Genomic DNA, 20,442 nt, shown 5'->3' with positions numbered 1-20,442 from the left:
TATGCTATTAAACTTTTTGAGTTCAAATAGAATCCAGCTGTTTGGGATCCACAACATTCTTGTAGTTTAACTGCTCACAGTATGTATACTTTCGATCCCTTTATTTTTGTTTTCTTTAATTGTTGGGGCCTGAGATCATAAACGCCTCAGTCTTTCAAATGTGAAGTGCAGCTCTTGGTAATTTGTTCTAATCAACTGCAGTAAGAAACGTCTGCTCCATAACCTTGAATGCTTTTTCTCTCCCCTGACAACAGAATAGACTTCTTGCAAAAAATAAACATCTGGTTTGAATTGAACATCAAATTGCAGTAACTTTAAGTGCCAACTATTAAATTACCTCAAATGTTTTATGTTTGAACATGATTTTTCAAGACAGCTAAATTTTCTAACTGTAGCGCAAATGTACATGTAAAATTACTTTAGAAGGTTAATTCCCTTGAACACACTTTTTTTTTTTATCATGTGTAGGTTGGTCACTCTGTTTGCTTTCTGTTTACAGAAATTGTTATTCACAAAGGTTTTTATATACCCAAATATGTCTCATCAGATGGTAAGAGAAAGAAAAGTTTTGTCTAGAAATCAGGGACTTGATTCTGAACTCTACAACATATGGAGGGATTGTCAAGACTGTCCAGAACCCATTAAATCAAGCCAGAAAATCACATGGAGCAAGATTACAGTCTGCATTTTGATCAGGGAGCTAAACATTAAAATTCACATCTAAGATTTCCCTCATCTGAAAAACCAACCCCCTGTCTTTATCTAGCGCTATTTTTTGGTGATGAGTCTTACAGTCTGATTTGCATGACAGCATTTCAAATTTACAGCTTTATATAAATGTTGCTGTTTTCCTTAAACTATCCAGCTCTTGATCCACCACATTATTGCAAGAGAGATTTTTCTTTTTCTTTCTTTATTTTTAAGTGTGTTTCCAGCCTTCTCAGTCACAGGGAATTTTTTAAGATAGAAAACAGTACCATTTGAACTATTGAAAGCAAATTAAAATGAACACCAAATCCACTGTTTTGCTAATGCTTGCAATTTCTGTATGACTGGAATTGACAGTGTCGCTGAGGCTTCTTTATGCTGCTCCGGGGAGGGGAAAAAAAAAAGTGAATATTTTATTCACTGTGAGAGGGCTCTAAAAGGGCACAGGGGAAGTGTAAATTAAAACCATTTTTGTATTCCCTTCCGTATTTCTGCAAAACCCTCCTCCAAAACAAAACAGAGTAACTGCAAGTGCAGACCAATACTATAATTGTTTACTACTTCTTCTCAGACACTGATCAAAGTGAAACTACAAGCAGTGACACAGACGAAAAAAAATTAAATTAAAAGCACAGATGACTGCAGCTGGGCAAATTGCTGGCAATTACTCTGGTGACTTCTAAATTGGACGTGACCCAGTGTCAGTGGTTGTCTATGCTTGTATTTTCACTGAAGATGATTGTAATTGTTGTGATGATATGATTAGTCCAAGGAGGAAGTAGTAATTACAAAGGTGGGGCCACCTGATCAGGAGTTTCTATGTTATTTAGATGGCTATTTATAATACTGACTGTGGTTTTAGCTATGATATTTGAATACTAAAACACAGATCAGCCCTCAAATTCACTGAGAAACAAGACAAAAGCTTGATCGTAACAAAAATATGAATTGTTTCAGGTACTGCGTCAGAAAAACAGTGATTGTTTATGGACAGTAGATAGATTAGGAAGAATGGCTTAATTTACTGTTTGCTGAAAGTGATCTGAACAAGCTTAAGAGTCACAAAGCTGAAATCCATCAAAGACTATGAAGAGGACATTTTCATTCTGGGGAAAAAAAAAGAAAACCCTGACTAACCAGCATCACCATTGGTAGATGTTCAAAGTGCCTAGACAATGAACATAGCTGATTTTCACCCGATGAACTTCAGCAGCGCATATACTTCAGTGTATGTGATTAGGGGAAAAAACCTACATGTCTTCAACTAGCAGTTCTGCTCGTACCTTGGGTGAAAATAGCTCCAGTTACTACTTAAATAATGCAAATGGATATGGCTGAAAGTTAAGACACAGAACAGCAGTATCATAAGTGAAGAGGTGAGCTTGGAAGAGACCTCTGAGGTCATCTGGCCCAGCCCCTTGCTCAAGCAGGGCCCCTTAGAGCCAGTTGCCCAGGACAGTGTCTAGACAGTTTCTGACTGTGTCTAGATTGTTCTTGGAGTCAGCCCCTCACTAATTCTATTCTTTAACTTCTTTAATTTGACAAAGTCATTTCAGTTTATGTTACTTATTAGCAAACCTTTGCTGACAAAAAACATTTGGTGTCTTTAAGTACTTTGAAAGAGATGATGCTGGTATTTATGTTCTAGAGGAAAACTGGATCAGGAAGTAACATGAAAATTACTGCCACAGAAACAACACAACTGCAAGGAAAATATTAAGTGGGGAGGTACATCCTGAAGGCAGTGCCCCTTCTCACCAAAAGGGACACAGGGCTTTCAGCCTGAGCTGAGAGCTGAAGAAGTATTCCGGGTCCAGATGTTATGACTAATACTCAGGTATGCAGAAAGACACAGAGTCAATACTGTTTGCACCTATGTATCCTAACAAGAAGAAAAATGTATTCCCAAATACCTATCCAACTATCTAAGCCAGTTTTACAAACAGTATTAGTTACTTTTCTTCCACTTTTCCTCCAAAATTCATCTGCCTGGTTAGTGTTAACATTAAAAAAAAACAGAAGGAGAAACAACTTTAAACTCCTAGTTTTCAGCTCAGATGTGTTATTATTTATTGAAAGCTGTGCTGAACTAAGCCCCAGGTTTCAGGGAAGCCTGTCTACTGCAGCTTCCTCAAGCAGCTTCCTCTTAACATAACCCATGAGGTTACACAGGCCCTCAGGATCTGAGGCATGTTAACATGTTAAAATGTTTTCCTGTTGAAATAATCTGTGGAAATCTATTCCAGTTGAGGTTATGACATAATTATGGAATAGCATTCAGTATCTGAGCAGGATTATTTCATGACTTTGCCACGCAGGAGTCTATAGTCAGTCTTTAAACCAAATATCATCTACTGAACTGGATAGACCTCGAGCAATAGGGAGGTTGAAACCTAATAAAGCAAATTTTTTTCTATGTCTATGAAAGTGTTTGGAGACTGCAGATTACTAATTTCAGAATAAATATACTTCCAACTTTTATGAAGGAGACATATCAACTTGTTCACCAAGTCAAACAAGGATGTTTGGACAAGGGAGAGAAAGAGATAAATATGCTTTTGTATTAGGAAAGGGGATCCAAGCAAAACAGGGAGAAAAGGGTCAAAGAAAGCTAGCTGTCTTCTAAATGCTCCACAGTTTTGAGGAGGAACCATGTACAGTGAGAAAAGGCCTGGAGTCATGGATGTTGCAGACTGCCAGGGCAACTCAGGCAGAGAATATACGTGCTGAGGTTTTTTGTGTTATCCAGCTTTGTATAATTCTCAAATTAATGACTAGCTTGTTTTTGTTTGTTATCAACTCTATAATTATGTGTGACAACATCAAAATTCTGAGGTGGTAAATTGCACATCCTTAAGGATGAACTTGTGAGGAAGCATGCTGGAACCATGACTTTTCAAGGGGCTTAAATGAGTTGATTTTTAAGCCTCCCATTTTTATGGAGGAAGAAGAAAGAAGTTGTGCTCAGGAAATGTGTTGAAGTTACAATGAGAAAATCTGTCATCATTGATGTTGGGAATCTTCAAAATATAATTAATCTGGGGTTTTTTTCCTGCAATACAACATAAAAGGTTAATGAACACCTAGCCAGAAAGAACACTGTGAGGGCTTTAACAGATGTGTGGGAACAATGTCAATATCAGGGACTTAGAGAAAGAGTAGAAGGAAAAATACAGAAAAATGGATGAACATAAAACAGGGAAAGGAAGAGAGAGAAGAAAAATCCAAAAGTGATGCAAAGACAAAAATAGCTTAAGGGTTGCATTTGAAGAAACATATATACGTTTGTGCTGGTTTTCCCCCCTTCTCTCTACCCCTAGTTCCAAAATCTCAAAAAATTCAGCTACTATTTTGGACATCCAGTAGGGCTTTCTCTTTCAGTCAGCTTCTCTGGCCTCACAGAGTCTATAGGGGGGTTGGCTCATACTGATCTCTAACTCTTAGTGGAAAAGAAGAGAGGTTCGAGGAGGAGGATACTTGTACAAAAGCAGAATGGAACAAAGTCTGCATACTGCCTGCAGTGAGTGACTCTTTAAAAGGATGCTTAAATAACTGTGTGGTGTTCCTTGAGCCCTTCTCAGGAGCGAGCCTGTCAGGTTCACCGGGGGTACGTCGCTACCAGTTGAATTCTCAGTCTAGGAAACTCCTTCTCCAGAGGCCAAATCTCCCCCAGGAGCTCTTCTACCAATTGGGGCAAGTCAGCTGCAGTGGGCAATTGCTCCACACCTCAGCACACTCTGCATGGGACCTCCAGTGACAGCAGAGGAAGAAGATCCCATTTACTCCCGAAAAGTACCTACAGGACTCGATTACCTTTGTGTTTTGTGGCTGAAATAAGAACTGAGTTTAATCCTGTGTATCTGCCCACATATCACCATCTGTCTTGTAAGTAGAAGAGCAACTCCCTGCAAAGTCCACCTACATCAGCTACAAATTACTCTGCCACATCCAGCCAACGCCACCATTACCCTGATGGGAGCTTACACATACACTTCATTCAGCAGTCCAAGTTTCCCATGACTTTCAACAGCTTTAAAGAAATCACTTTTATTTCTAAGAAATGTGATATTTGGCTTACTTGTGATTTAACAGCATCAACCCACAGCCGTAAGTCTCACGCCAGGTGCCTGGCAGAGGGAGTACAGCGTGCTGCAACAGAGAAGCAGCAATGCTGTCAGGCAAAGGTGGAAACCGCTCTGGTGCCTCTCCTTCCAGCTGCCTCAGAGCCAGGAAGATTTTATGATCCTATTGAAAGTGCATTTAGACCTGCTTACTGATAAACAATGAAACTTTGCTGCTGGAGGTAGTAGCCTACAGTGGGGATGGGCCGTTTTTTTCAAGAAAAATTCTGTCAGTGGTGATCTCTGACTACTCAGCATGAAGACGGGAAGGGCTGGGTTGGGGAGAGTGTTGAAATACTCATATTCCTTCGTCTAAAAAAAACCCAAGGAAACAGGGAGCTCTGTCTCTTGGCTGTTAGACAGGGATGTACAAGTGGAACAATTCAGCAGGCCAAAACAACCTTATGAGCACTTCTGGCCTTGAATTTTCATAACCCAGGCAAAGGTTCTGCATGCTGCAAACTCTTTTTCTCACCAAGCCCTTGTTTGGCCATCATCCTTGCCATCACTGCAGTTTTGTCTCCAGGCAAAGTCTCCCTCTCTTTTTTTCCCATCCCTGCCTACTGGCTCCATAACAGGTCTTGAATTTTGTCCTCTGGGCTTCTTGCCCGCACGGCTGTGGTGGAAACCTCAAATGTCCTCATGCCTTCCCACTCTTCTTGCAGCTGCTCCCATCTGGAAGGTGGAGGGAGGCTGTCCTTTGTGTCCCATCCAGTTAGGAGAAGCCTGCAGGGGTTGAGTGCTTGCACACAAAGAAGGACTCCAAGATCTGAGCATGAGCAACTGCTGCGGATGGAAAGCAGCAGCAGCAAGGAGCAAGACACACTGGAGTCAGGCTGCAACACGCAGCTAGAGAATCACTTGTGATATCAAACAACCAGTTTGAGAAACCAAACCAAACTACCCCTAATGCACTGAAGACCTAAAATTGAACCTCCTAAGAGCCTCGGTGTATAGACCTCCTGCATAATAATCCAAATCATCATAACAGTTAAACATCTGCATTTATCCTCCCTTCCCTGATGGCTGCTTTATCAGTTCACCTTTTAGAGCGGGATGTCATTTGATCATAGATCTATCATTTGCTTAGTAGAGCTGACTGTTCCTATTATTCATGCATTGTCATTGACAGATGCAAATAAACAATCCAGTGATCTTACCAACAAGTGGCAAGGAGCAGCAATATATACTGTCAGTAGTGATATTAGCCACCATGTGCTGGAGGGACAGATGGAAGGAATGAGCATCCACCAGCAAACAGGACTATTATTTTAACAGCATTCAGCCTCACTGCTAGCTCAGCCTCACTGGGAAACTAATCTGTTTTCCTCCCCCAGCTTTGCCCGGCACACTAGCAAGCAAGAGAGTCACAGATTTACACAAGCACGGGGAACCTTGAAATCCACACTGGTTTAAAAAAAATATTCAAAGCCAGCATGTGTTAACATGCAACAAGAACACTGATAAAAATTGCAGTCCACTGGGGATATTTTCTTCCTAAGATATAGCTTTTGAAAGAAAACCATTTCCCACATAACATTTTCTAGTCGTTCATTTTTCTTCATCCTCTCCCATTTTATTGCTGCTTGAGATAGGCCTTGTCATGAGAATCTAGCCAGACATCAAGATGTGCTAAATTACAGAGACCTCAGGTATTTCACAGTTAGTTGTTCTCTTCACTGCTGCACTCTTCTAAAGCAAATGAGATTGAATTAGTATGTTTTTACTGTATCTGTTCCTCTGCCTGTTCCTCTGTTTCCCATGGCCTAGCAGAGGAAGTCTGATTGCCAAGTGTTTTCTCATTTTGTTTAATCTGATACAAAAGGTCACCTCAAGTATCCTTTTGGTATTTGCTCTAGAGCTGAGTATAATAGGTGGCAGCCCCAAGAAGAATGCATGTTGCTAAACTTCAGAAATGTTTGGGTTTTTAGATACAAACAGATGTTTCCTTTTGGTAGCTTCATTTTCCGTGTGATATTCCAAGAAATATAACGGGTGTAGCTGAACCACAGATGAATATTTTTCAGAAATTTATTAGTTTCACACACTGTGTCACAAATTGTGACATGAAGGAGATCAATAATTGATTTTTTAAAAAATCATACTCGTCTTTACATAGACCACCAATTCTTCTTGATATCCACAGCTAATTTTTGCAGCGGAAGCAGGAAAACAGAAAGACTGGCTCATGTTCAGGTCTGATGTAGATCCACTGAAACCAGAAAAAATTGGGCTGCCTTGGGATCCATTGTGCTGCACCAGTTTTTCATAATGTATTTACACTGATAAAACAAATAATTGTAGGAATAACAATTTAATCTGGAGGATTAGTAAACAAGTGTGGGTTTACGCTGTAATCCTGTAGTCTAAATTTGTTAGTAAACAATAATAAATAGTTTTAATTACATACATGCTGTTCTCCAACACAATCCCTTTTGCAAAGTGGTATTTAACTTCATGTAATTTTAAGTGGATGTTTAATAAAGTCTTCCTGGATATATTGAGAGGGCTTCTGTCCCTTCAGGAAAATACATGCCATTCCAACCTTTTCAGATGCAAGTATTTGCTCTTTTGGAGTTTATATTTATGGGTCAGACATAATGATTTACATGGAGAAGATGAGGCAGAAAAACTCCACTTACTTTTTTAGAAGAGTAAATTGAGAATCGGGGGACACAAAAAGGGTGGAGGAGTTATTAAAGATTATTTAAAATGTTTCAGCATTATAAAGCATCAGCTCTAACTCCTGACTTCAAAACCCACGGAGGTCATTACATTACTTTCAGCAGCTTTGCTGTAATGGCCCAGTTGCCGTAATCCTGAAGTTCTATAAGCCTAATAAGGCAAAGAGAGAGGGGACATGGATAGGGCCTATTATACATCAGGAAACAAACAAAATGAGAAGCAAAAGAAACCTCCACAGGCTTGAGAAATGCAGGCTAATCCCAGCAGTGCACAGAGGGCTGGCATGGGAGAGAGGGACCGCTCCGCAGCACAGCTCCCTTGGGGACTAGAAAAAGAGAAGGCTGCCTAAAACGAGATTAATGACTTTGAGAAGAATAATGCCAGATCTGGAATTCTTCTATGTAATGTATGAAATACTCTAGGTTTGATTATTCAGATTCATGACTAAAAATTTGGGTTCTGACTGCTCCTGTCTGATTCTGACTGCTTTAGGTCCAAAGGGCACCGTCTGAAAAACAGGCAGCTGCACAAGCTCTTTGATGTGAAAATGTATGCAGGTGATAAAAGCTCTACCACTGGCCCATAAGTCAGGATTTTACCTCCTTCTGTAAAGAAAATTAGGAAACTAGTTTCATCCAAACTGGAAAAATCACAAATGCAGAACTGGAGAAGTCTGACAGCTCTTCCCCTCTCAGGAGAGAGGCAGCTATCTTTCTGAAGAATTAGACCAAATTATAGATCACCGAGGCTGTCTGCCTGGATTACCGTCAGCTGAATGGTAAAGGTTTAGGCAAGAAACACATTTTTAAAATCCATAATCCTTTTCCTCTTGTACTTTGTTGATACTACATAAAAACAATATGCAATAGTTCTTCTGGCTGCTCTGGAGAGAAATGCAATCTGAGTGGCTGCAGTAGTCAGGGCCAGGTCAAAACACAATGTAAGAGGTACAAAACTCAACACTTCATTACAGATCAATCACAAAGGGAAACAAAAGGCATCTAACGACAATAAGGGGATAAACAGGGATGTTAACATATTATTTTGGACAGCTGTGCATGTAATGGCCACGATGTTCAATTTTAATGCCTCCCGAAGTCTATATTTCACATATTTTCTAAGGCATCATATTTTCTAAGCACCTGCAGCTTCTCAGACACATTGGATGCTCAGCATCCTTAAACACATGTTCTAGTCACTTTTGCTGCATTAATCCAAAACCCTCTAGCCAGACAGAGAAGGAGGTAATAGAACAGGGGAGAAGAGAAAGAACATTTTGGAGAAAAAAAAAAAACACAATAACATAACTGATAAGTCTTAAAGCTCCAAAAACAGATTGAGTGATATTTTGCACATGCCCAAATTTTGTAGAGTTCCCGATCTGAACATCCAAATGATTATTCCAGTGTGTACGTGTTTGGGTCCTGCCACTACTGTCACTTCTGGTAGACTTTGGCAACAGCAGTATATTTGCAAAGCTCTAAGCCATCAGTTATTTACTACAGGAAAACAAAACAACAAAACAAAACAAACCTGTTTTGGTTGTTAAAGTTTGGCTGTGTTTGGAAGGCTGGGAAAACTGTCTGTTCTCCTGTTTCATAAACTATTGCATATCTCAAGGCCTAGGAGCTTGTAGATAAAGATTATTTTCTACTGTGATATAAGTGAAAAAGCTAAAAGTAAAAAGGTGTAAGTGAGAACAGGAGCAGTTTCCCAGGTAGAGTTGTGCTAATTGGAATGGTAGGCGATTTTAGCAGGGTGGATAAAAACATACGATCAGTCTGAAGTTCAGGAACACTTCAGGTGTACTTGCAAGCACAAATTTAAACAACAAATGAATCCAAAATCTAAGTAGGTCAGCATCATTACAAGCTAACAGTTTGGAATTCATTAGTATTTTCCACCTGGAACATATTCTAAATACCTCTAAATAAAATATATGAGAGACTATTTTAACTGAATAATGTGTACCCAGTTGCATATTACAGACACCTCAAAGAGCTGTTAACACCTTCAGCAAACTGCCAGTTCCTTCAATCTGTGCTGACTCTGGTTTTACAGAGGAAAAGTAAGGAGGTTTTGTCTCAAAAAATGTCAGTTTTTTGATGCTGCCTTCAGTGTGAAACCTATTTATAACTCTCCAGTTACAAAATCAGCTTAGGTCAATATATATTTTATAGAATAAATAAAGTTCTTAGCCATTCCTTGAATCCTTAGCAATTCCTTGAAAAGACCTTGAATCTTTTTTCCATTTGAGCCACAGTAATGGAAGGAAGGGATGTCTTTAGTTCCCACTGGAACTCTGCAGTCTCAGGTTCTTAGGGATACATCCTGGCAGGAAAGCCAGAAGCCTCTGCACTTCCCTTTGTGCCAGCAGAATAGTATAAGTGGGATCCCAGTGAATCATTACAATCACAAATTATTCCTGAATAAAATAACTTCAGTTTAAGCAGGATTTATTTAAAATTCATGTAGTCCTTCCTTCTCTTTCTAAGAGCAGACTCTATTTTAAACAGCTGTTACCTCTATTTCAAACAAGATAAAACAAACCCAGACAAACTCCCATTGTACAGAATTTAAAAAATGAGATAAGAAAAACCAAATGACTGAATGGATACCAGGCTGAACCCTTAATCTGTTGGAGAAAACCTCATGCCAATGAGTAGGATGTTAGAAGATGGTAACAGTAAGAGCAGTCAGGTGGAAGGCACTGCAGAACCGTACAGCAAGGATCACAGCACCTGCACCAGGCTTACGGGAACTACTGGTAAGTTCCAGAGTTGTTGGCACATTTACTACTTTATTAATTTTCATGTTGAACTAAGGGCAGTGCTCTCTGAGTTACTTCTGCCACTCTTACATTATAAATTTGCAGGCTGCAGAGTTTTATACTGTCAATACCTAATGCAGGAGCCCTGCTGGGAGAAAGAAAAACTGAAGGTTTTGACAAAATAAATAAGAAGTAGATCTTTTTAGGCAACAAGATGAAGTGGAGAAGTTTTGTTTGGGGGAAAATTAGTTAATTGGGTCCTTATGGTAATGTTATCAACAATTAAACAGTTGGTGTTTGGGTTGGCATCTTTAGGTTTCAGGGTTAACAACTTACTACAATAATCATGAAAGATTCCCCCTCTTTGGTAATTGTCAGCTGAGAAAGACATTTCCATGCCAGTTAACACTCAGGTTCATCTCTACAAGCTGATCAGATCTGAGAACTAAATATTTTTTTTTCTTTTTCAAGATGAGCACTGACTCTTAGAGCACATTTCTGCAATACAATGAATACCATTGCCACAGACCTATTCTCGATGGGTACCTACATTAAGAGTCTTGAAATCTGTTCACTATCAAGGAGTGAAACCAGAAGAAGGATCAAGCTGTTCCTGCAAAAAAATGGCATGCTGAAACATCTGCTATATGTACTGAACAACACTAAATTGTCTCATAAGTCTAACATATGAGCCTTGTCTAGCAGTATATTCGTTCAAGGTTTAGATCATGACATAGTAATGGCAAATAAACCACGCTATCCTTCAGTTATAAACAAAACAAATACTTTTCTTTTCTGAAAGCATTCTTTTCCTGAGTGTGTTCCTCTAGAGCAAAATGATTTCTGACCTTTCATCTGATAGTTATCACCACTAAGTATTCTCCCTTATTTCAAATTGCTTTACAGCAATCAGATAGGGGCTGCTACCATGCTAAGTAACTTCGGTATTTAAACTAAATTTTAACTTTAACATTTAAACATTAAGCAAGATAGAAGGAAGATAAATATCAGTGGTACAATGACAGATATGTCAATGGTACATTGACATCAATGGTGCAGATAAAGTTAACGATTGTACTAAACCATGGATTTGGGCATACAAAAAGATATCTTTCTCACTGTCAGGATGAACTACAGCGGTGTAACAGTGTACCTCTTCATTTGAAAGTGATGCACAGACACCATTTCAGTAAACTTTTCTGGATCCAGACAGGTTACATGCATATCCCCATGTAATATAATTTGTTAACATAATGCCAATCTTTTCTCTTATTGGCAAGGAATTAAAAGTGATGTAATTTTTTACAACCTTCCTACCTCCTTCATGTTCCAAGGAAAGAGAATGCCTTTCTTGACTTAAAAATGGCATTCATGTTTATTTTAACAACATGCCTGAAATATTTGTCCCTTACGAGATAAATCAGTCTCTCAATGAGAAAATTTGTCTCATCTTTCTGTGTGATTTTTTTTCTGTGATCTGTATCCAGGCCTTCAAATAACTTCTGAACATTTACTAACACTAAGCAAACATACACTAAACTAATGACAATGAAACAAACGGCACACGTGAGAAGCTAATTAAATGAACCAGGCGAAAACCAGGGACTTCACAAAAACCTTTTCCACTCCATTCCCTTGACATTCAGATCTCATAATCAAGTCTTTTCTTCTAGTCTCACATGACAAAATCAAATGAACTAGGCTAGGCCAGGCTGATGCATAAGGTGCTATACTACAGTAATACATTCGCCATAGCTAGAGGGCACAGCTATGGCCCTGCGTGAACATTTTGTTGGTCGTTCATTCTCACGAGATTATAAAAAACAAAATGCTCATTTCACAACCCCTGAACACTTGCCACATTACAAAGTAGTATACACATGTTGAGTGACAGATTGCTCTAATGCTTGTCCAGATTCTCTCTTGGTACAGGTTCCACATGATGGATCTCCAAAGAGCAGTAAAGTATTTTGAAATACTGAATACGCAAATATTTGAAATATTTTGAAAAAGAAAATTAATGTGATTTGAGAATAAGTTTGTCTGAACATTAAAAAAACTTCAGTAAAGTACAGAATAGGATTGCACCTGAAGTCAAGAGACACCATTTAATGTATTAGCTAAGGACTGCTGTGCCTGGCAGCAACTTCAAATGAGCTTTGCAATGAAAAAGCAGGTAATACTTTAGTAAAAACTAATACTTTTAGCAATACTCCAATTTTCTTTGTAGCACTTAATAGCTTTTAAGATTTATGTACGTAGGGACCTCCCCATCCCTGGACTAATAGCTTATTTCTACGACAAAAAAAATATTAATTCTAGATTATCAAATTAAAAATAAATCTACCTTTAAAAATCCAACAATAGATGAGATATGCGTCACACTATAAATACTCATAAATTCTCTTTGAAGTGTCAGATTCTTCTTGGTTGGTAAAGATCTTTCCTATGTTTTTAGGCAGTTTTCTTCCAGCTATTTATTCATACTATATAACTCATTTTAATTCTTACAGCCATGTTTGTAAAAACAAATGAGACGTAGATTTATTTTAAAAAACATATCAAGGAGCATCTGTATAAATAAATTAATGTACAATGATATTAAATAATTGCGTTCAAAGACAATTGACTACTCTTCTATGGGAATTTGATTTCTATGGGAATTAAAGCACGCTCGTGAGGAAACTCATCTTTTTATGGAGAAAAACACAACAGCCGTTTTGGACAGGCTGCCAGAACTATGCTATATTTAGCATGGAGCAAAAAGAACAAATCTAGCGTCCAGCACACACACGGTTTCCTTACATTTATTCCCCATTTCACACTTTACAAATATCAGATTATAGATCAACCTCTCAAAAGAGTTGCCCCGTTGAAAAATCAAGTGCATTCCTGCGTACACACAATTAGGCTGATCTGATTTTAAAAATAATTTTTTAAACCAAAGCTTCACTTGTGGACCTCACACAATATACGCACACCCTCGGTGGCCAGAGAAACATGAATTAGTGTGAGCAGCCAGGTTTTTGGAAATGAAGTAGTATTTCTCCTGCTCGCTGAGGGAGTTTTCTGCAAATACATATACTGTCATGAAAACAAATGATTTTTTTTGTGGACTCATACACTACAATCTAAATGTAGGTTTACTAGTTAAATGAGTATTTTGATGGAACTGGAATAGATTCTTTTTTTTTTTCTCCCAATTCCTCATCTTCCAAATCTCTCCCAGGAAAGTGCAGAAAGGCAAAGGCACAAGAGACATTTATTGAATTTATAAGGTCCCTCCTTGTCAGGGTAATAACATAGTTTAAATGATAATGGTATTTTAAAATATGGCATTCGCAGTGTATTGTGAACACTAAAGATAGCACTGCATGAAGAAATAAATATTTTTATAAATCCAACTGTGTTAACACAGGTTCTGATAGTCAAGCAGAGTGCTTTTCGGCAAGGGTTTTTCACGCACGTGTAAACGTTCACTGACACCATTACAGCCCTGTTCTCTTCCGATTGTTTCTCTCTAGCCCTGTGCTGTAACTTCAATATTTCTAGGATCTCATAAAGAAGTTTTAAAAGTTTTCAGTTTTGCAAATCATTAATGGTTTTCCAGTAAAGGTATATACTGTACATAGGATGTTGATCTAATGTGAATAGTCTAGGTGTTCTTAGACTGTGGCAAGACTACTTGAGATTGTTTAAGCAGCTTCCCATCTCTGACTGTTTTTTTCCTGCTTCTGCACTGCACCCCCCACATTTTGCTGCTTCCAATATTCATACAAGTTGAACAGAATCAAAGAAACTGAGCTGGCTGAAAAACAGGGGAGAGGAGAGGTACTAGGAAAGGTTATTTTCCAGGAGGATCAATTTCGCAGTTCACCTTCCAGCTGCACAAACAGTGCCAGCGACTGCAGCAAAGGCTCAGGGATTGAGGGGGGACAGGAGGTGGGCAGAGGCTGCAGCACCAAGCGGTGCTGCTGCCAGGGATGCCTGGTACCTTTTGCACCCCACCCCCAGGCAGTAGTCCACTTAATTTGATGGGACAATATCTGGGTGGTTTTCAATCTTTGACAGATAACATGCCCAGTAATAACTCAGCAGGAGAACAGCACTCAGTTCACACTTCCCCAAGCTGCATGGATTCCAGGTGGGGACAGGGCAGCAAAACTCTTTATTTCTAGGACAAACATTTTGAGCACAAATTGATGGCAGGTTCATCCACTTAAAAAGGGCTGGTTTTAGAGTAATTCTTTAGAAAGGACCTTACTTTAAGAACAACGCAAATATAAATACTTTACTACTGGTAAAAATAGAGCCATGTAATATTTACGTCATTCAGTCACTGAATGTCACTGACATTTATTTCCTCAATTACCAGCTAGTACACCTGCCCGCCCTGCAAAAAAGCTGTAACATCAGTACACAAAGCCTAAGTAATCCTAGAGTTACAGTACATCTGAATTTTAAGAGTCACCAACTTCATTTTGTTAACCATCTGGTTTTTTGTTGTTGTGTTGATCTATATATTTACTTCTCCCAGGCTGGAGCAAAGAGCCATTTCATTCTAGCAAGTCTCCAGACATTTGTATAAATTAAAAAAGCAGCAGTGAATTGTTAATTAGAACAGCATGAATACGCTCAACATAGTATGTTTATATCATTAGCCTGGTAATACTGAAAAACCTGCAGAACTGTAACTTCCAGTGAGTATAAAGAAATTGTATTATCCCAAACGATCATCATTTCTTATTTAGCTTAGCAAGGATCATTAGTTCACTGATTTAAAAGGATCTTATTAGTCTATCTTGGGACAGTGGTCCACCTGTTTCAGAACTAGCATTTTAATTATTTTAGTGTTCACACTATCCAAATGCATTACAACCAAAATAGAAAACATAATATATGGTGAAATACATGAGAGGATGAACGACGAGGCACTCTCTGCAGTCCTAAGAAACAGCAGTGCTAGTAATATGAAGAAGTTACCGCCAGTCTATGATTGAAGTGATGCATTACGATATACAATCTAAAACACCAATTTTCTTTCAGCAAATGGATTTATTGACATAACTGATTATAACCATGTACAGCATCTATGCATCTCCCATTGGAAGAATATCCAGTGATAGAGCTAACGTTAGTGTGATACACAGCTTTACTCAATAATCCCCACTGCATTTCTAACAACAAACAGTGGTGTTTTCCACAGTCAGTCGTAAATGGCTAGAAGCACCCAGGGGTCCAAAAGAACAGATATTTAGGATTCTTAACAAAAAAAAAATAAAACCTGATCAGCGATTCCTTCAGTTTAATTCATTTAACCATTCTATCTATGAGAGTTATGAATTTTAATCTTACACTGACAATCAAGTTCAGCCCCTGATATTTATTGGAACTGCTGCCTGTCAAAATGAAATCCCAAAGGACTTTTTGCTACTTACTCAAGGATCAAGACCTAACTCTATTTTTTTTTTCTCCATTTAAAAGGCAAAGATTAAGGCAAACTGTCCCTACGCTCTCTTCTTTCCTCCCATTTGAATTTAAAGATTGAACAAAACTCTCTCAGAACATAAAGTCCTGTTCTCTCCATTCAGTCACTGAACTCCAACTGAAGGAACCAGTTACTATGGTGTCTTTTGTAAACACTTGTTCAGCTGAAAAAAAAGGGAAAAAAAAAAAAAGAAAAAAAGAAACCCCCCCAAATCGCCTACTTGCAATTATGGTAATAAACAACTTGTTGTCACGAACACCTCGGGTCAGCAATGACTGCATGGTATTGAGATGAATGTCTCCACAGTCCACCAACACTTCCTTCAAACCATTCAGTTCCACAAGAGTTCATCTGAGGTTGCACACTAAATTCAAAGGAGCAGAAGTAGTATCAATGGTCTCAACAATTTACCAAACTCCATCTAAAACATTTGCATTTAAAGTGTAACCACAGTTTGGACCTTTTTAATTAGCTCATTTCTAGACCACACAGAGAGAATTATTAATGTAAACTAAACCACCATATTTCATAGTAACAGAACCGCATTCTGTAAATATTTAGCGAAGTCAAAGTCCGAGAAAATAGAGAGCAACTGATCATAAAATGATTAGCATTGCTCTAAAAACAAAAGCGAAATTCTAATCAAAACAAAACAACTCAAACATCATATACTACTGCATAAGAGTTTAACGTCAGCATTACTCACTCAGCTACACAAAACATGGAATCTAGATTAATATACAAAATTGTTTTATTTCACAGTGAGGTACATAAAGCTTCTAACTTTAGTAGGCTAAGGCTAAGAGAGGATTGCCTGTTAGGATAAAGGCCATTTCACATTCCTGAAATATTCTCACCCATTATTGTTTCTGAAGAAAGGCACCAAAATTATTTATCCATCAGCGGTTCGCCTCTGCATCCACCCATTTAGAAATGAAGATGGATACTGTGAAGGTCAGTGACCTACTGACCATCACCGACCCAGACAACTACGGCACACATTAATGTGTACAAGTACCAAGCAGTATTTATTCAAAAACAGTTTAAAAGTAACTAGTTTGTAAACATATTACAAAACTCTGTTAGTTTTTCCTAGTGGTGTCAGCAATATATTCCTGTAAAACTAACCAGCTGCATTATTGTTTCTCGTATACAAAAAAAAAAAAGTATGAAGACACACTTCTGCATATTAAATTGCCTCACATTCGGTTTGAGTTAAAATGGCACAGCCTTTGAACTGTCCAGCGCAAGACATACTTTTCCAGCCCTCCAGATGACTTGCTGGTTGCGCACAGCTCAAAAGTAACGTTAAAAGATGACCCTCAGTCAAAATTTTTGATTAGGAAGGGCTGGTGCCATGGAAAGCTCTGCCCAAAGTGACCTGACATGGGGCCAGGCCGCTCACTGGAACTGTTATTCCCAGCTCTAGTCCGGGAAAACCACCTGTAAAATAGCACAGTTAAATGTACGGCTCGGAGCTCCTGTAAGGGAGGCACCAGCTGCTGCTCGCAGCAGCTCCCACCGTTTCGCTCTCCTCATGGCAAGGCATGGTCACCGCCAACCAAGACTTCTGCTAGGGTTAGTGACGATTTCTGAGAAAACGGTGACCTCCCAGCAGCAGTGACTGAGGAAGCCCGCCTCACAGATGGCACCAGCCCCGGCCTGCAGGGAGGGCGGCCGAATACAGCGACTGCACCACAGCGCTGCCCGCTCCGAGGCCTCGACCCGGCTCCAAGGCCTCAAAGGCCGGCGGCCGCCTCCCCTCGCCGCCTCGGCTGCAGCTCCCGGCGGGCCTGGCCGCAGGCTCAGTCGGCGAACCGCTGCAGCAGGTGGTCGTCGCCGTGGCGGCCGCCGCCGCTGTCCACGAAGCGCTCGCAGGGGAACTCGATGAGGTCGGCCTCGCTGAGGGCGCAGGCGGCGGCGCCGCGGGGCGGCCGGTGGGACTGGAAGCCCGAGAAGTCGGCGGAGACGCCGGTGCCCATGGAGCGGAGGGGCCGGCGGGTGGAATAGAGCTGCCGGACGTGGACGGGGGCCGCCTTCCGCCGCCGCCGCCCCAGCACCTTCTTCCGCAGCAGGCGGGAGGCCCAGGCGGCCAGCGCCGCGAAGAGCAGCAGCGCGTTCACCGCCAGCAGCACCAGCGTGAGGAGCTGCTGGTCGGGGCCGCGGGGCCCGCCCGCCGCCGCGCCGCCCTCGGGCAGGGTGACCAGCCCGGCGCAGTGGTCCCGCGGCGCCACCGGGCACACGCGGCCGCCCAGGACGCCCTCGACACAGACGAGGTAGGGGGTGTCCGGGCGGAGCTCCCGCAGGGTGGCGGCCGGCTCCCCGCGCTCCGGCAGGTAGACGAAGCGCTGGAACTTGACGGCGGCGCCGAAGCGGTCGAAGAGGAGGCGGAACCGCGCCGGCCCCAACAGGCGGGGGCTGCGGTGCGGCCGCACGGCCCAGCGCACCGTCACCGAGCTGGAGCCCACCGCCTCCACCGACAGGTTGCAGAGAAACAGCTTGTTGAAGTCGCAGGGGTCGGACACCAGCGGCGGGACCCCGGCGGCCGGCGCCGGGCGGGGCTTGCCGGCCCGCCGGGGCCACGCCGCGCTGGGCGGCGCCGGGGCGGAGGTCGCCGGGCGGGCGGGCGGCGGCGTGGGGCTGGCCGCGGCCCTCGGTGGCCCCGCCGCGCCTTCGGGCGCCCCCAGCAGGCGGGCGGTGGAGGCGGACGGCGGCGGCCCCGGCGGCCCGCGGGGCAGCTCCGCACCGCCGCTGCTGTTGCTGCCGAGCCCCTCGGCGGAGGGCTGCGGGCGGCGCTGCTCCTCCGCTACCGGCAGGGGGGAGGCGGAGGAGGGAGAGGCACCGTCGTGGCAGGGGCTGCCGTCTTGCGGCGGCGGCAGCTGGGCGTCTTGCAGGTAGTCGAGGTACTTGCCGGCCAGGGCGGGCGGCAGGCGGCACTGCACGAAGACGGTGAGCAGGCGGCCCTGGGAGTGCCAGGCCCCCAGCCAGTGCTTGAGGCCGCGGAGGCGACAGTCGCAGCTCCAGGCGTTCCCCTCCAGCTCCAGGCGGTAGAGAGCCGGGCTGGAGGCAAAGAGCTCGCCGGGCAGGGTGGCCAGCGCGTTGTCTCGCAGGCTGAGCTCCCGCAGGCGGCCGAGGCGGCCGAAGGTGGCAGGGTGCAGGGCGGTCAGGGCGTTGCGGCTCAGATCCAGCGCCTCCAGGCTGCTCAGCGGCTCCAGCAGGGCAGCGGGCAGGTGGCTCAGCAGGTTTCCCTCCAGGCGCAGCTCCTTCAGCGAACCCAGCCCCGAGAAGGTATCCGGGGCCAGGTGAGCCAGGCGGTTTCCACTGAGCGAGAGCTTTGCCAAGCCTGGCAGGTGCTGGAAGGGCCCCCCTGTCAGCTGCTGCAGGCTGTTGCTGGCCAGCAGCAGGGTGTGGAGGGAGCGCAGCGGCCCAAAGATGTCCGGGTGGCGAAGGGAGCTCTGCTGGTTCCCCGAGAGGTCGAGGAAGCGCAGCTTAGCCAGGCCAGTGAAGGCACCGCGGCTCAGCCAGCGGATGCGGTTGGACTCTAGGTGCAGGTACAGTAAGTTCGGCAGCCCTGAGAAAGTGGAGTCACCCAGCGAGCCCAGCTCATTGCCGTCCAGGCGCAGCTTGACAAGGCTGCCAAGACCGGAGAAGGAGGCAGCGCTGAGGCGGCCGATCTCGTTGGCGTTCACGTAGAGGATGCGCAGCTTGGCCAGGGCGCTGAGGGTGCCGGGGGCCAGCGCCGGCAGCAGGTTGTTGCCCAAGTAGAGCTCCTCCAGCCGACCCAGGCGCTCAAAGGCCTTGGGATGCAGCGAGCGGATCCGGTTGTACTGCAGGTCCAGGCGCTGGAGCCCTGCCAGGCGGTGGAAGTCGAAGGCGGAGATGTTGGCGATGAAGTTGCCCCCGAGGCTGTAGGTGAGGATATCCTGGGGCTCGGCGGCCTTGGGCACCGAGCGCAGGCCCCGGTTGGTGCAGAGGAGGTGCTGGTGCTGCTGGCAGTCGCATGGCTCGGGGCAGATGGGCTCGGCCGCGGGCAGCAGCAGGAGGAAGAGGGGGACGGAGCCCCAGAGTACCCGCGGCAGCACCATCAGGCGGACCCAGCGCGTCGCCCCCATCCCAGGACGAGCCGTGGGCTGCTTCCCCCGCCGGCTTTGTGTCTCTCCGGCATCCCCCCCGCCTCCTCCGCGGCTGCTAGTCGGTCCCTCTGCTCCGCGTCGGGCTGAGCTCCGCGCCGGGCAGGCAGGCGCGGCGGCGGCGGCGGCGGCTGCAGGACGCGGTGCCCGGTACCATGGGCTCACCGGAGGCGGCCGGGGGGGGCTGCGGGCTGCCGCCGCCCGGGCCCTGCCGCCCCTCGCGGCCCGCAGGCTGCGGTCGGACGGTGGCGGAGCCGGCGCTGCCGCGGGGGGCGGGCGTGGGTGCGGGCGGGCTGCGGAGCGGCGCGGCTGCCCGCTGCTCCGCCGGCTCTCCCAGGGGCGGAGGGGGCGGGCGGAGCGGGGAGAGGGGGGTGGCGGCGGCGGCGGGCGGAGCGGGGAGCAGGAGAAAGACGAGCTCCGAAACTTGCCGAGAAAAACTCAGCGGAAATTCGTACTTCCCACACTGTGCCCTGGGGGACCGGAGGATCGGATGGAGCGGGGGGGGGGGGAGCGGAGGAGGCCCGCGGCCGGTCCTGGCTG

The 20,442-nt window shown here is 44.0% G+C and overlaps 1 protein-coding gene across 1 annotated transcript; it reads right to left on the bottom strand.

Moving 5' to 3' along the window:
- Positions 1 to 17,477: 17,477 nt before the first annotated feature.
- TRIL (TLR4 interactor with leucine rich repeats) lies at positions 17,478 to 20,442 on the bottom strand. The gene has a single exon (XM_064444342.1). The coding sequence runs from the start codon at positions 19,882 to 19,884 to the stop codon at positions 17,578 to 17,580; it is 2,307 nt and encodes a 768-aa protein (XP_064300412.1). The 5' UTR covers positions 19,885 to 20,442; the 3' UTR covers positions 17,478 to 17,577.

This window comes from Phalacrocorax carbo, chromosome 2 (assembly GCF_963921805.1).
Source record: "Phalacrocorax carbo chromosome 2, bPhaCar2.1, whole genome shotgun sequence".
Taxonomy (NCBI): domain Eukaryota; kingdom Metazoa; phylum Chordata; class Aves; order Suliformes; family Phalacrocoracidae; genus Phalacrocorax; species Phalacrocorax carbo.
The sequence above is the reverse complement of the archived record's forward strand: the minus strand, read 5'-3'. Positions and strand labels throughout refer to the sequence as shown.

What these genes read in the sequence shown, in the direction of transcription:
- TRIL (XM_064444342.1), bottom strand. Translation starts at nt 19,884, where the DNA reads ATGGGGGCGACGCGCTGGGTCCGCCTGATGGTGCTGCCGCGGGTACTC.